This window comes from Natator depressus, chromosome 2 (assembly GCF_965152275.1).
Source record: "Natator depressus isolate rNatDep1 chromosome 2, rNatDep2.hap1, whole genome shotgun sequence".
In the NCBI taxonomy this organism is placed as follows: Eukaryota; Metazoa; Chordata; order Testudines; family Cheloniidae; genus Natator; species Natator depressus.
In genome coordinates, this window is record NC_134235.1 from 119,548,922 (window position 1) to 119,566,455 (window position 17,534).

A 17,534-nucleotide genomic window follows, 5' to 3' on the forward strand; every position below is an offset into this window, starting at 1 on the left:
TGGATCTTAGGAACAATGAAAAATCAATCAGGTTCTTAAAAGAAGAATTTTAATTAAAGAAAAGGTAAAAGAATCACCTCTGTAAAATCAGGATGGAAAGTACTTTACAGGGTATTCAGATTCAAAACACAGAAGATCCCGCTCTGGGCAAAACCTTAAAGTTATAGAAAACAAAATAAACCTCCCTCTTAATACAGGGAAAATTCACATAAAACAAAAATTAAACTAATCTGCCTTACCTGGCTTACCTATACTGGTTGCAATATTAGAGACTTGGATTAGGATGGGTTGGAGAAGATGGATTTCTGTCTGGCCTCTCTCAGTCCCAAGAGAGAACAAAATGTAAACAAAGAGCACAAACAAAAGCCTTTCTCCCCCACCGCCAAGATTTGAAAATATCTTGTTCCCTTATTGGTCCTTTGGGTCAAGTGCCAGCCAGGTTAGCTGAGCTTCTTAACCCTTTACAGGTAACAGGATGTTGCCTCTGGCCAGGAGGGATTTTATAGCAGTGTATACAGAAAGGTGGCTACCCTTCCCTTTATTTATGACAGATGCCATTATGCTGACGCTGGGAATCTGAAAAAAGACTAACCACAACAAACGACAGCTTTCTTACTTGAAAGTGGGAAGAAACAGATGTCAGGTAAGTTATAGTTTTGTAAATCTTTAATCGCTTCTTCCTTTCCCTTTATCAAAAAAGCTGGAATGTTATTTTCAAGTATTCACATTTTTTCAAATTTTATTAATAGAGCCCCCCCCACTTTTTTTTGAGAATACCAATACCAGCTTTTAATATAAATTTTATGGGATAAACAGACTAGAGGCACATGCAGCAAATGCACATACCAATAAAGGACATCACAAGTGAAGTATAGAGGCTAGAAATCACCACGAAATATGGTTCACAAGCATCTCCCAGTATCAAACCTAGCCCCCAAGAAGGGAGTTGGGTTAGCACTTTGTTCACCAAGGATATGGCAGAAGCATGGTCCCTGTTATCAAAACCTTTTCCTTTGTGAGATCTGTCATACCATGAAATCTAATTTATGAAACATTTTAACAGCTGATCACTTCAACCATTCAGGTTACCCTCTCTTTACCATCTTTCATCTTGAAGAGGCGAGATAGAGAGAGGGAGAAATAAAAATTATACACTGACACGAATAGTTTAAATCTAGGAGCACAACAGTAAACACAGTATTAAAAGCTTTTAAAGGAGCTGAAAATGAAATCTCAATATTAGAGGAAAACATGGCTGCTATTTTCAAGGAGTTTTGGTAAGGAATGATTAATCTGTGGGCAAAATGTGCCATTTTTCTTTTTCTCATCAAAAAATTGTTAGCATAAAAGTGAAGATAAAGATGGTCCTGTAATTAAGGCTCTGCAATGAGATTCTAGAGCTCAGGATTCAATTCCCAGCTCTGTCACAAATATACTGTCATTTTGGGAATATCACTTAATCCCTCTGTTGTCCATCTGTAAAATGGGCATTATACTTCCGTCATGGCTCTTTAGATACCATTCCTGCATGTGTAATCTTTGCAGAATTGGAGGGTTTTGAGACTATAAACTCTTCAGGGCAGGGAGTCTCTGCCCTGGTCAATTCTGGCCAGTATATGGGTTTAACACCCAGTTCGCTTCTCCCTCAATGTGAAGAGGACTATGCACACTTGTGGTAACCAAGATGAAATTTTCCCCAGACCCGTTAGTCAAACACACACTGGTTTGGATTAAAACATAAAATATGTTTATTAACTACAAAAGGATAGATTAAGTGATTATACATGATAGCAAACAGATCAAAGCAGATTACCGAGTAAATAAACAAAACTGCAAACTGATCTTAACCCACTAGATAGATAGGTTATGAATTAGCAAATTCTCACCCTGAGTGATAAACAGGATGGCAGATTCTTCAGGCACAAGCTGTCTTGGCTTTGCAGCGTGGGTTTCCTGGGTTTTCATACACAGGCTAGAAATCCCTTAGCCTGGGACCATCGCTTCCCCCCTGTTCAGTCCTTGTTCCTCAGGTGTTCCCAGGTGTGTTGTTGTAGGGAGAGTGAGGTCCCCTCAGGATGTCATTTCCCCCCTTTTATATCTTCTTCCCACTTGCTAGAAAGCTCTTTTGCTGTGACCTGGGTCAAACAGTTCCCATTGTGTAGTGCTATTTCTGAGAGGTTTCTGTTGTACACAGTTCCTAGGGCAATCCTTGTGCTTGTGTGCATTTCCTCAATAAGCCATTAACATTGTTTGGCCTTTTTACTGTTGAACCCGAAAGGCTGCTTGTGGGTGTTCCCAACCTCAACATGTTTCAGTAACACACACACCGCCAAACTTCATAACTTCACATATGACAATAGTACATACAATCCAATGAGATATAACTGTCTAGCAGGCCAAGACTTTTAGAATGATACCTCAAAAGGCGTACTTTGTACAAAACATATCCTAATTACATGACAGTGGTGAATATTGAGGTGTCACAAGAAGAACAACTTGAAAAGATTTTTTCCTTTTGAAGTAAATGTTGCTCTGTCCAATTTACTTTAGGATTTTGGTTTGGAGTGTTAGTGTATCCATGTTATTCCCAGCCTATTACATTCTCAAAGATCTCTGTGTAGCTTGAAAGTTTGTGTTTTTGACCAACAGAAGTTGGTCCAGATAAAAGAAATTACCTCACCCACCTTGTCTCTCCTTCCAATTTTAAACAGAACAGATATTTTTCATTACCATTAGAGTAATTTTTATAACAAGAGTTTGTAAATTATTCATAGGGTGGCTTACACTTGACATGTTTTCAACAACATCACAAGAACATATTAGAGTTAACTGTGTCAATAAAATGATGTTTGCAGCCCTCTTAAAGACATAAATTCTTGCAATCATTTGCTGCTAACATGTGAAGTATTTATTTAAAGAAAACATATCGGCATGCATAACTGATAACTTAGCACTCAGAACATTGAGGCTATAACAATACCCAAGTATTCCTGGTAGGAAAAGTTAATTGTTGGTTAATTTTTAACTTTTAACATTTTTAGTGTTCCTAAGAGGTACCAACTTGATCTTGGAGACCAAAATTGATGACAAAAAAAGTTTGGAGGCTGAAATTCTTTATTCAACAAGAACAAGAACAGCACTGGATACAATAATGGAAGCTCTGTTATAGTGCCCAGCTAATATACCTCAGTTCTGATCTGGGGGTTAGACTTTTTCAAGATGTGAGGGTAGATCAGTTTCCATGCCCATGTGGTATTGAGCCTGTTTGTGATAGTGATTTTTTTCAATATGGATTCAACAAGAAAGAAGACTGAGATGACTAACTCATTTGACACTAGATTTTCGGTGGTTACAGTTATTTCAACTGGGCTGGTCTAGAGCAACAACCTGCCACAATGAAAGCTACACGTCCCTTTACTCATTCTCCAAAGCCACCCAGTGGTCTGTGCTGGCCCCCATACTCCTTAGTTTTCTCAATCAATTACATACAAAGAATAACATTAAAATTATGATCTAACATCAACTGAGTAGTAAAAATGAAAAAGAAAAAAAAACAAAACAAAACCAACAGTGAATATTAAGATGAGTCACATATTTTGACTAAGTAGTGCAGAACATTTATTCTCTAGGGATACCCTATTCAATGAAAACCCTATTGTTTCAAAATCTTCACCTATTTCTCCCCACTTCCAGTTTATAACAGCAATTATCTCATTGCAGGCTATTTACTAGACATTAATGGCTGGGACCACGAGCTCCTCGCAGCTGGTCAGCAAATACGGTTCACCTCCAGCTTTAATGCACAATATTATGCTTCAGGCAACACTCATCTTTTGTATTTGGCTAATGTTTAACATATAATAGTAATTTAAGATACACTAACCAGAAATGCTATGGAAATGCCATTCTATTGTTGGCTCCATTCTAGCTCCCAATGGAGTTTATGGAATACCTGTCTTTGGAAATCAAAGATTTTCTTCTCCTGACTCTGGAACACAGCAGGTGCCAGGACCTAGGGATCCAACTCGATTTCTTGTAGTAGAAGAGCTCAAATATATTGTGACAATGTTGTATTCAGGAAAGTATTTATAGTGATAGTATTAATAGGCATCTGCCTATGCAAGGGACTTGAGGTTTTTTCTTGTTATACATGTATGGGCCAGTTTGCTTCCTCTCACATTACAAATGTTGGAAGAAATCTTCTGGGAGGGTCTCCCTCTTGGAGATTCCCCCATACTATCCTGCCAGGAGGTGAGATTTTCCCCTTAGTGGAAGAGGCTGCAGGTTCTAGCTACAAACCTAGCAGATGACAAGGGGTGCATAGGAAGTCAGGGCCATCCATACAAAAGGCGCTGTGCCACCACACCTCCTCTGGCAGCACAGCTCCTTTAGAGCTTTAATAACAGGGGAGCACCCCTCCCACCCCACCAACTGGTAGCAGTGGTAATATGTAGCGTGTAGTGGTGGGGAGAATACAGAAAAGCCTAGAGCTGTACTCAAGTACATAAAAGGTTGTTACAAGGAGGAGGAAGACGAATTGTTCTTCTTAACCTCCGAGGATAGGACAAGAAACAGTGGGCTTAAATTGCAGCAAGGGAGGTTCAAGTTGGACTATAGGAAAAACTTCCTAATTGTCAGGGTGGCTAAGCACTGGAATAAATTGCCTAGGGAGGTCGTGGAATCTCCATCACTGGAGATTTTTAAGAGCAGGTTAGACAAAGACCTGTCAGGAATGGTTTAGATCAGTGGTCACCAACCGGTCTATCGCGATCGATTGGTCGATCCTAGAGGATCTCCCTGTTGATCGTGATTTCCGGCAGCAGCGTAGTGTGGCTGCCATTAAGGCAGACTCCCTGCTTATCCCGGCCCCACACTGCTCCCAGAAATGGCCACTGCAGCCCCATGGCCCCGAATCTCCCTCTGCGCGCTGCTCCTGCCTGCAAGCAAATTACATCTAAGCAAATTCTAAGACTCGGGATCCGTGTGCAACCATACTGGTGTAATTGGAGTCAAATGGAATGTTCGTGAATCATGAGAAATTACAGCCCTCCATATACAATCAACTCAAGCATTAAGTAGTATTTTTATGGACTCTGTATGGATGATTGTAAGTAGGCTGGAGTCTGGGCAATACCGATACAATTAAGGGCGAAGAATTGAAGTTTTGTGACCACAGAGATAAGTCCGTGTGTGGTGGATGGGTATGCCTGTCAGGGCAGTGCTGTGGGTGCACACTTGAGATGTTTAAACTTGTCTATAATTACACACCCACACACAAACGTGTTGAAAACATTCAAAGGTGCACAGTCAAACATTGAAAAGTTAGGAATTGCCAAAATTAAGGTTGCCTGTGCATCCTTAAATCAGCCACATGCATATGCATTCTGATAGTGTTTAATTATATGATCACACACTGTTTAATTATATGATCATGCAGCTCCCATTGGCTGGTAGGCAGGGAGTCTGCCTTAAGACTCGCTGCACCTGCCGTCGACCGGGAGCCACTGGAGGTAAGTAAGCCACACCTCACCCCCATCCCTGTACCCCCTCCTGCACCCCAACACTCTGCCCCTCCTGCAGCCAAACTCCCTCCTAGAGCTTGCACCCCTCACCCCCTCCTGCACCCAGGCTCAGTCCAGAGCCTCTTTCCACATTGGGAACCCCTTGGCCCCAGCCCAGAGCCCACACCCCCTCCTGAACCCCAATCCCCTGCCCCAGCCTAGTGAAAGTGAGTGAGGGTGGGGGAAGAGTGAGCAATGGAGAGAGGGGGGATAGAGTGAGCAATGGAGAGAGGGGGGATAGAGTGAGCAGCGTGGGCCTCAGGGGAGGGGCAGGGTAAATCATGAGTTGCCCTTAGATTCAAAAAGTGATCGTGTGTGTAAAAAGGTTAGAGACCACTGGTCTAGATAATACTTAGTCCTGCCATGAGTGGAGGGGACTGATGATGATTGGATGATGATTCGTTATTTACAATTTTTTTTTTAGATCAGCCAGACAGTTAATCGATTTAATATGCACTGAACTGATTCTGTATAGTGCTAGTTTTTAAATCAGAATGTTATGCAGTACTAAGTTAAATACCTTACAGAACTCCAGGTATATTATGGCACCAGTTACCTTTGTTATCTTAAAAACCCACATCAAGTTCCACAAAGCCTACTTCCATTGAACCATGTTGATTGGCATTAATTATGCAAGCTCTTTGGGACGTGGACTTTTTGTTCTGTTTGTACAGCTCCTAACACAATGGGGTCCTTTTAGGGTTGCTAGGTGTTTTACAAATGAACAATAAAAACAAACCTTTAAATCTTTACTGCTTCCATTCCACATCAGACTTCCCAGGATTTTGCTCAGGATTGATATCAAGCTAACCAGCCTATAGATACACAGGTCATCCCATTAATCCTTTTAAAATATTGGCACATTCATTTTTTCCTGCAGTCTGGAACTTCCTCTGTATCCCACAATTTGTTAAATATCAACATCAATGAGTCAGAGAGCTCCTTGGTCAATTATTTTAAAACTCTTGGGTGCAAGTTATCTGGCCCTGAAGATTTAAAGCATTTGTTAGCAGTTGCTATTTAACCTCCTCTCTTGCTGCTGGAATAGCAATTATTTCAATTAGCATTGCAATGATACAAATAAAGAGTACATATTTTTGAATGCTTTTGACTTTTCTACATTGACTATTTTACCATCCCTGTCTAGTAACAGACCTATTTGGTTAGCACAAAACAAATATAATTAGGTCATGATCAGCTGCACCTTGACAACCACAGATTTTTAGTTCTGTGATCATTTTATTTGTCAGAATCAGATCTCATATAGAATTACACATACTTGGTTTGGAAAAGGTACCTATAATATTTAGACATTCCAAGGAAGTTTTTACCAGAGGCAGTATGAGGCCTTGGAACCCAAGAGTCAAGTCTCACCATTACTTTGTCAGCAAATATCTGAAACCCACTGACAAAGCATTCCATTCACCTCTAATGCTAGTCTAAATAGAGCAGTGATACTCAGAACTGAGGCTTGGGAGCCAAAAGTGTCTCTTTAATGTGTCTCCTGTGGCTCTTTATAGCACATAATATTGAAACACTTTGTGATTTAATTATTAACCAAAGCTATTATATATATTTTAAATGAAACAATGAATTCATGCTACTGTGGCTTTTTTGGGTAATGTTGATCGCTAATTTGGCGTTTGAACCACTGAGGTCTGAGTATCACTGACATAGAAGATGACATCCTACTACTCTATCAGTTACTGTTAGCTCATGTGGCAAAGATATGTGTGAAGAATCTGAAGTTCCCAACCCTGCTGATGACCCAGGGGGGTGTCAATATAATAGCACATTATGGGATTTCTATTTTTCAGGTTGTTTTTCTAAATCCCTAGGAAATTACATACACACAAATACTTTAAGAGAACATTAAGGATGCAAAGTCAAGCACTGAAAAAACTAGGAAATGCCAGAATTAAGGCTGCCTCTGCAACCTTAATTCTGCCCCTTTGTGCATACACATTCTGATAGTCTTTAATTACATGATCACATCCTACATTTTCCACAGGATTCCTGCCTCATTCAGTGCACAGGATAAATCTGCTCTGGAGATGAATCAGAACTTGCAGTAATGGAGATTTATCTATAGAACTTCTACCTGGTATGTTGCAGAAGTTGGAAGGTGTAGTGAATGAGGCAGGGGATTATAGGCAGAGAACTGACAGTCTCATGATTAAGGCAGTTAAATGCTGCCATAAAGAATTATTTTCTATATCTGGTTGTGACACAGAGTTCCGATTTGATGCTAAACAAGTCACTTAAACCTAGGGTGACCAGATGTCCTGATTTTTGAGTCTTTTTCTTATATAGGCTCCTATTACCCCCCACCCTCTCTCCTGATTTTTCACAGTTGCTGTCTGGTCACACAACTTAAACCAAACTTTTCACTTGTGGTCACTAATTGTGTGTTCCTCATTTTCTGGGTGCCTGATCCCAGGGTCTGATTTGCAGAAATGATGAACATTCACAGCTGCAACTGAAGTCAATGGGAGCTGTGCTTTGAACATATAAAAAGTGCTATATAATGCTGTATATTTTGAAAAATCTTGTATACTTTTGACCTCTCTGTGCCTCCTGTCTATAACATGAGGGTAATACCCCATTCGTCTCACACAGGTGTTGTGAAAATAAATGTATTATGTTTGTGATGCACTCAGATACGGTAGTAATGAGCGCCACAGGAAAAAAACGTGGAAATTAAGTCTTTATTCAGAGCAGTGTTTGAATAGTGTGCAGTAAATAAGGCATTCCATCACAGAACGAGAAAATAAAATACAGAATAGTTGCGCCTTAATTGAGAGCAATGTCCCTTCAGTGCACTGACTGAGACAGGGTACCTGTGGAAGAAATAGTGTGTGATCATATAATTAAACACTACCAGAATGCATATGCACGTGGCTGATTTGAGGATGCACAGGCAACCTTAATTTTGGTATTTCGTAACTTTTCAATGTTTGACTGTGCACCTTTGAATGTTTTCAACACGTTTGTGTGTGGGTGTGTAATTACAGACAAGTTTAAACATCTCAAGTGTGCACCCACAGCACTGCCCTGACAGGCATACCCATCCACCACACACGGACTTATCTCTGTGGTCACAAAACTTCAATTCTTCGCCCTTAATTGTATCGGTACTGCCCAGACTCCAGCCTACTTACAATCATCCATCCAGAGTCCATAAAAATACTACTCAATGCTTGAGTCGATTGTATATGGAGGGCTGTAATTTCTCATGATTCACGAACATTCCATTTGACTCCAATTACACCAGTATGGTTGCACACGGATGCCGAGTCTTAGAATTTGCTTAGATGTAAAACATAAATTGACAAGGGTCCTTGGGACCTCATGAAGCATTCAGGACTTTGATGGACCTTGCAAGCTGTGCCCCATTCCTTTCCAGTCTCTCCAAATGTGGAGCTTTGCTATGGGAAAGCAACTCCTGTGTGACTTTCCATCTCCTGTCTTTCCAAGATGAGGCCCACATCTGTGCCAGGCATACTTTGTAGATCAGGTAAACTAATAATGTACACATGCCTGTAGGTAGGCGCACACACACACACACAAAATTGCACACACCACAATACGTATGTATAAAAAAAACAGAAATTGGAGGGAAACTGAGGAGATTTCCTTGCAGCCATTTGGGTATAGCAATCTTTCTTTGTGATGCTTAGAAATAAACATACAAGGCTCGTATGCAAAACTCTTTATTTATAACAGAACAATTGACAGGAAAGTTAGCCACTTCCAATTCTTCAGGAACGTCTTCATCATTTCACAGTCAGATAGTGTGTAAGAGCATAGTTATTTCATGGTAACAAGCTATGGGAAGGAACTCAGCTGCCTGTTAAAAGGCCTCTCGTACAGTGTAAAAAGGATTGTTGTGATATGGGTGTAGCAGGCTCTCACTTTGCAAGTATGTTGGGCAATGTGCATCCAGTGCCATTAGGCAAAGATACAAAGTAGTTAGGACTATTAGTAGCGAGTATTAGCTATGTGCCTGGGGAGCACTACATTCACATTCTCTTTCAGAAATCTATCCTTTTGTTATCTATCCATTCCTTTCACTTCCCCAATTGCCAAAAAAAGTTAATACGTCAAATTCTAATGGTATTGTCACCCTTTCAGAGAATCGCTCACTTTTTCCATTTAGAATTTTTGTTTGACATGTGCACTTTAGTTTACATTCAGACGCTTACATTAACCAAAATACAGTGAAAGTGTCCATAAGAGCAAGGACAGACTTGGAATTTGTGAAGATGCTTTTTTGTCAATGTTTGTCAAAGGGATAAAAAAAAAACCCTAATAATTGTTAAAGACACTGCTTTTAAAGATTGCTTTTATTCTCTAAAAATAGGTATATGGATTTTATAAACACGTACATAATCTACTTGAGAATATTTTAGAGACATTTTGTATGTCACAAATTCTCATTAATTTATTATTTAAAATATTTTCTTCCAAAGTCTGAACTGAGGGTTAGATAAGCTAACCAGTCTAATTACTGCTTTTAGCCATCAGCCTGCACACTACTGTGCAGCGAGGGGAAGAGGAGATTGCTCTTTTGCGTATGGTTGTTCTGTCTGTAGACGTCTCTAGTGCAGTGTATTGGCTCTGACCCGAGGATCTTACAAGACCCTGGAAGAGTCAGACCCTTTTAGCTTGACTACTTGGTCAGATTTATCTTGAGCATCAGTTTACTTTCTTTCATCAGGGCATGTGCCTTTCAGTAGGTAGACTAATAGTTAAAGTGCTTCAGTTAAAGTGAAAAAACAAACAAAAAACCCCTCAACAGACAGAAGAGGTTTATCTGGAGAATCTGATAAACTACTTACAGAATATGCACTGAAGTATCTGAAATGCTGAGAGTTTCCCGTGGATCAATGTAGTGCAAGTAGTTCTATACATTATGTGCTCCAATTCCTCCAGACTGGAGACGTACAGTACTTACAAAAACACAATCCAAAAAGCAGAGACTTGTGCTGGTGGCTCTTCCTTGTCATTTTAGAAACATAAAAAATTCTGCACTACTTTTTCATAATTTAAATACATAAGTAATCTCCACTTTTATTACTTTATGACAATGACTTCAAATTTACATTATTTTAAGTACCATTGTAATAGCTCCGTGTATAATACTTTGCTGATATCTTGTCAGAAAATAAAATAAAAAATACCTTTCACTATATAAAAAATGCTGGAAAGACAAGAACACAGAACAGGGACTTGGTACAGACTATGAATTCAGTTTTATATCAACCACAGTTAACCCCAAAATTAACAGATACACAGCGATATTCAAAAGCAGTGCAAATATCTTTGGAGGTTAGAATAAAATTATACTACAAGAACATCAGACAGGGGAAATAAAAAGGCAAGAACTTCAAGTACAAGGAACCAGTCTGCATGAGGTCCATCTTAGTGTTTCTTTGAATTTCTTTTCCAAATTTCACTTCTTCCTCTGAAACACGTTAGCCAACATGGCACCTGATGTAGTCAGCTGGCCCATTTTGTTCAAAAACTTGGTCTTTGTATCTTCACTCACAAGGCTTGCAGCAATTGACATTGAGCTAGGAAAGAGAGTTAAGAAATGAGGTACATAAGAGAACTAAAAAACTCCAAAGAATGCTGTGGTTTGCTGTTTAATAGGCAACGTAAGTGTCTTATCAGCACATTCATGGTTTAAAAATCATGAAAGACTAGGCTGTTATGAATAGCTATGAAAAAGCCACACCCAAGGACACACTTGGTTGACAAGCCTACATACCAGACAAACAACAATTTCCTTCCAGCCTCCACAGTGGTAGTGTGTCTCAAGCACCAGCAAAGCTTCTATATTACTGGTGCACCTCAGGGTCCAATAGCACACTCAACCCAAATGACAGGTTTCAGAGTAGCAGCCGTGTTAGTCTGTATCCGCAAAAAGAACAGGAGTACTTGTGGCACCTTAGAGACCAACCACCTTAGAGACTAACCTTGAACATAAGCTTTCATGGGCATAAGCTTTTGTGTAATGACACATCCACTCCCAGTCTTTATTCAAGCCTAATTTAATTTGCAAACGGGACACCATTAAATTAGGCTTGAATAAAGACTGGGAGTGGATGTGTCATTACACAAAGTAAAACTGTTTCCCCATGTTCTCCCCCCCAACTGTTTCTCACACGTTCTTGTCAACTGCTGGAAATGGCCCATCTTGATTATCATGACAAAAGGTTTTTTTTCTCTCCTGTTACTAATAGCTCACCTTAACTGATCACTCTCGTTACAGTGTGTATGGCAACACCCATTGTTTCATGTTCTCTGTGTATATACAATCTTCCTACTGTATTTTCCACTGCATGCATCTGATGAAGTGAGCCATAGCTCACGAAAGCTTATGCTCAGATAAATTTGTTAGTCTCTAAGGTGCCACAAGTCCTCCTGTTCTTTCAACCCAAATGGTAGTTTTCCACATTCATAGTTCCAGGAAAACGTAGCCCTAGAGGTCCTTCAAACAGAGTCCTACTGAAGCACTTTAAAATGCCATTACATATTCTTTTGAATATCTTTAGAAGTTCTCATGATAATGTTAGCTTAATAATTTGATGATTACTTCTCAAGGATGAATGCCTTTGTGAAGCATCCACTCCGTCACTGTCTAGTTGGAAATATAAACTTTAAGCCTTCATTTGTCCAAGTACTATAGATTTGGAAGACCACATCAAATCAGACTCAGAAAAGCAATAAAGCCAAAACTACTGAAGGTAAGAAACCTGAATGTGTGGCAATAGGTTTTAAAAAGCCATACAGTCACACAGACACTCCTCTGGAATTTGTAATGAACTGGAGTGTTCAACTTCTCGGTAAAGAGATAACAGTCACTACAGTAGAACTGTGTCACAAGGCAGATCATTCCTATAAATTAGTATCACAAAAGGCAGAAGTACTAATAAATGTGCTGCACTTCCTGTACTACACCAAGACATTTGTGGTTAAAATGTCAAGGCAAACTTTCTGTCAACATAATGCAGCACCAAGTTTTACTAAAATTAAAATGGAGTCCTCCTTATAAAGCTCAGCAGGGACTCTGACTATTTGATAATTATCGAAGTGCTTACAGCATCCAAGTCCATAAAAACGAATTTCCTGACATCAAGACACAGCACCAACATTTCAAACCTGCCAGGATGTCAAGGCAGGTCAAGTAAGTGAAAATTAGTTATAAATTGTTCTCCCATAAGCCAAAAAGGAAGTTACGTACCTGTAACTGAAGGTTCTTCAAGATGTGTGGTCCTATTGGTATTCCGAATGTGGGGGCACATGTGTGCCATGCGCCGGAAGGTTTTCTTAGCAGTGTCAGATGACCCACATGTGCGTCCCCTTGTGCTTTCAGCTGAGGGTATAATCAGCTGTGCGGGTTGACGCCTCTCCAGTGATCCCTCTTACTCCTGAATAGACCAGTTCGCAGCAGAGAGGATGGAGGGCAGGTATTGGAATACAAATAGAGACCACACATCTGGAAGAATCTCCAGTTACAGGTAAGTAACCTCCTCCTCTTCTCCAAGTGATGGTCCCTATAGGTATTCCAAACACGGGTGAGTAGCGAGAGTGATTAGTGTGGAGGTGGGTGCGAGGCTGTATGAGGAAATGCAGTCTGCAGTATGGCACAGCCCACTGCAGCGTCCACAGCAGCCCCTTGGACAATGGCGTAGTGGTATATGAACATGTGTACTGAGTGCCACGCTGCTGCTCAACAGACGTCTGGCCATGAGATGTCCACAAGACAGACCAATGTGACGGCGTGCATTCGTGTAGAGTGCACTGTAACTATCAGGTGGCAGTACATCGGATAGTGTGTAGCATTCATGGATGCACCCAGAGATCCATTTGGAGATTCGCTGGGAGGAGAAAGCTTGACCCATGGACTGGTTGGCAATGGTTTCAAACATTTTGGCCGATGCGTGAAAGGCGTGGGTTCTGTAGAGGCAAAACACCAACACATGGCTGACTTTGAGGGAATGCAGCATCCTGTGTGCATGGGAGGCGTGTGGTTTGGGACAGAAAACAGGGAGGTGGATGCACTGATTAAGATGGAACTCTGACACCACTTTTGGCAGGAACTTAGGGTGTAGCCGTAAGGAAACTTTATCCTTGTGGAATACAGTGTGTGTGTGTGTGTGGGGGGGGGAGGGGGTCAACCATCCTGATTGCCAGTTTGCTGACCCATTTAGCTGAGGTAATGGCCACTAAGAACATGCCTTTCATGGAGAGATGTGAGAGGGAGCACATTGCCACTGGCTTGAAGGGTGCTCTAGTGAGGACAGAGAGAACGAGATTGAAGTCCCACCGGGATGTGGACCAGAGTACTGGTGGGAAGGTATTGAGGAGACCTTTCATAAAGCAGATGGTGGTAGGGTGCATAAACACAGAGGAACCCCCTCCATTGGGAGAGAAAGGCACTAAGGGCTACCAGGTAGATCTGTATAGAACTGAGGCAAGGCCTGACATCTCAAGCTTGAGGAGGTAATTGAGAATGATAGTTATGGAGATTGTACTCTATAGACGGTGACAGCGGTGAAACCATGAGATGAATCGTCTCCATTTAACTTGGTAGCAGGCTCTGGTGGATGCCCTCTTGCTTTGGGTAAGGATGCGTCGCACCAAGGTGGAGCAAGCGTTGTCTATCCCGATCCTCAAGCAAAAACCAGGCTGCAAAGTGAAGAGGGACCAGGTTGGGATGCTGGACTCGGCACCGATCTTGTGTGAGGAGATCTGTGAGTGTTCTGAAGCGGAGCAGTATTCAGGTAGGGAGTCTGAGGAGGTCTGTGAACCAAAACTGATTGGGTCAGAATGGAGCTATGAGTATTATGGTAGCTCAGTCCCATTGGACCTTGCATTATGGGTGGATGGGAATGGGGGGAGGCATAGCAGAGGTCACCTGTCCAGGGCAGGAGAAGAAGTGTCACCCTGCGAGTCCTCCCCCATGGCTCCCCTGGAACAATAAAGGGGCAACTTGCAGTTCTCGTGAGTGGCAAAGAGATCCCAGCTTGGGGTGCCCCATTTGAGGAAGAGGTAGTGAAGAGTGGCATTGTCCTATTTCCACTCATGGTTGAAGTAGAGAGTCCTGCTGAGCATGCTGGCCAGGGAATTTTGCGTGCCCGGGAGCTACATGGCTTGGAGCTTCACATGGTGTTTGATGCACTGGTTCCAAAGGTGGATGGTGGACTCTGAACAGAGAGAGGGAGACTTCGTGCCATCCTTCTTGTTGATGTACACTACCGCTGCTATGGTGTCGGACATACTTGAATGTGGTGGGATTGAATGAAAAGAAGAAACACCTAGCACGCAAAATGGACTGCCCTCAGTTTGAGCACATTTATGTGCATTCTGGCCTCTTTTGGTGTCCAGACACCCTGGGTTGTGTGATGGTCTAGACGGACCCCCTGAACACCAAGGAGACTTCTGTTGTGATGGTGGCCTGCAGGATGGGAGAGGTGAAGGGGGTACCGACCACGACCTTGGAAGAGTTGGTCCACCATCTAAGCAAGGTCAGAACCGCCTGGACAATAGTGACTCTGGCCTCCAAATGGTCCATGTGGGGTCTGTAGATGGAGAGGATCTAGAATTGGAGGCAACGTATGTGTAGATGTGCATGTAGTGTCCTGGATATAAAGGCTGCTATATGTCCCAGGAGGGAAAGGCAAGGGTGGACCATGGTGTGTGGGTTGTGGTGCAGTTCTGCAACTATGGCTGTCAGCGTTGTGAAGCAGTCTGCTAGAAGGAAGGCCCATGCCGCAATTGAGTCAAGCCACGCCCCAATAAAGTTGATTGTGTAGGTATGAGCATGGATTTCTCCTCGTTGAGGCAGATACCTAGAGTGGTCAGGAGAGTGCGAAGGGCAAGGATGGCAGAGATGAGTTCTTGTCGGGATAGCGCGACAAGGAGCCAGCAGTCCAGGTAGGGGTATACAAAGTAGCTGAGGCGGCCCATTTGGGCTGCCCGCGACAGTGAAGACCTTCGTGAAGACTCATGGAGCCACTGCTATGCTGAAAGGGAGGACTTGGAAGTGGTAGAGGTAGCGTCCCACCTGGAAATGGAGAAATTTCTGGTGGGTCGGGTGAATGTTGATGTGGAAGTAGGTGTCTTTCATGTAAATAGTAGCAAACCAGGCCCAATGAGGAATCATAGCACTAGAAGTTATCTTGAGAGGTCATCTAGTCCAGTCTCCTGCACTCATGGCAGGACTAAATATTATCTAGACCATTCCTGAGAGGTGTGTTTCTCTAAACTGCTCTGAAACATCTCCAACGATGGAGATTCCACAACCTCCTTAGCGATTTATTCCAGAGCTTAGGAAGTTTTTCCTAATGTCCAACCTAAACCTCCCTTGCTACAATTTAAGCCCATTGCTTCTAGTCCTATCCTCAGAGGTTAAGAACAACAATTTTTCTCCCTCCTCCTTGTAACAACCTTTTATGTACTTGAAAACTATCATGTCCCCTCTCAGTCTTCTCTTTTCCAGACTAAACAAACCCAATTTTTTCAATCTTCCCTCAGAAGTCATGTTTTCTGTGGCTCTGGCTGGTATGGAGGTGGCAGCAGGATGGGTGGTGTGCGTGCCGGTGACTGCTCCGGGTGGGCAGGTATAGGGATGACCGTCGGTCCCTCCATCCCTCCAACCATGGAAGCTTGGACACCAGTGTGACTGAGTCAATATGCGACATCTCACCCGACCTGGTTTGGGGAGGAAACGATGCACTTAGGAGCAGCCCTTGACAGGGACCTGCTCTTATGCCCATGAGAGTGCTTCTTATGCTCGTGCCTGGGCTTCTCCTTGACTGCCAGTGGAGTGCTGGGAGGAGTACTCACCGCCAGTGGTGACGGACACGGCACCAACAGTTCTGGATCCGAGTGAGCATGTGGCCTCATGGCTTCCTCCATTAGATATTTTTGGAGGCGGAACTCCTCAGTCTGAGTTGGGAAAGATTTACAAATCGTGCAACGAGCTGCAATGTGAGCCTCCCTGAGACAATACAGACACTGCTGGTGCTCGTTGCTCATGGAGAATGAGCACGGACAAGAAACAGTTTTTAAACCCCGGAGCATGGAGCAGTCCCAGGAGGGTGGGGGAAGGGAAAGCTTACCCCAGATGGGGTTTCGCTATCACTAACTATAACAACTATATACAACTATCTATGCTACCCACCAAAAAACAAAACAGAAGCACAAGTACAAGAAAGATAATCGAACTAGTGAAGCCATTCTCTAGTTAAAAAACTAACAGTGTGAAGGAACAGGGGTTCTGACTCCATGGAGCAGTAAGAGGGAAGTGGAGAGGCGTTGACCCGCACAGCCTATTATACCCTCAGCTAGGAATATGAGGGGAGACATGATGCACATGCAGGTTAACGGAGACTGCTAAGAAAACCTTCTGGCACATATGTGCACCCATGATTGGGATACATATAGGAACCATCATTTGAAGAAGAATATTCTTTACCTGAAGCACAGGGGCACTCAAAGAGAAGACATCATGTTCTATTCTATCTCCATAAACAAAAAAATAAAACCATGCAAGTACTTTACATCTCATCCTCACTTGCTTGAATACAGAAATGCATTTTTAAATGATAAAAGTATCACTTACGCCATAAGAGCTAGTTTATTATACATAACATGTTCATGTTACTACTGCAGCATCCTATCAACCCTGTCTTTTCTTTTGATCTTTTTTCTTCTAGCTATTGAGTCTTGCCATTATCCTAGATTAAGTGCTGGGACAGAGATTGCCTTATATGTTTGTACAGTGCCTGCTACACTAGGGTCTTGACCCATGGCTAGGGCCTCTATATACTACTGTAAGACCATATGCTGTAGGAATACTTTGAAAAACTTATTTGCCATAAAATGAAACAACAAATCAAATGTCTCAATATTATTCTTAAACTTTATTCTATTTAATATTATTCTATAAACTTAACATTT

The 17,534-nt window shown here is 42.0% G+C and overlaps 1 protein-coding gene across 1 annotated transcript in view; it reads right to left on the reverse strand.

The window, feature by feature from the left end:
• Positions 1-9,160: 9,160 nt before the first annotated feature.
• The window catches only part of RELCH (RAB11 binding and LisH domain, coiled-coil and HEAT repeat containing), a 120,095-nt gene continuing 111,721 nt past the window's right edge, over positions 9,161-17,534 (reverse strand). The window contains exon 29 of the mRNA XM_074944972.1: positions 9,161-11,137. Coding sequence (XP_074801073.1) covers positions 11,017-11,137 — 121 coding nt within the window. The 3' untranslated portion in view covers positions 9,161-11,016. The remainder of the gene's footprint in view (positions 11,138-17,534) is intronic.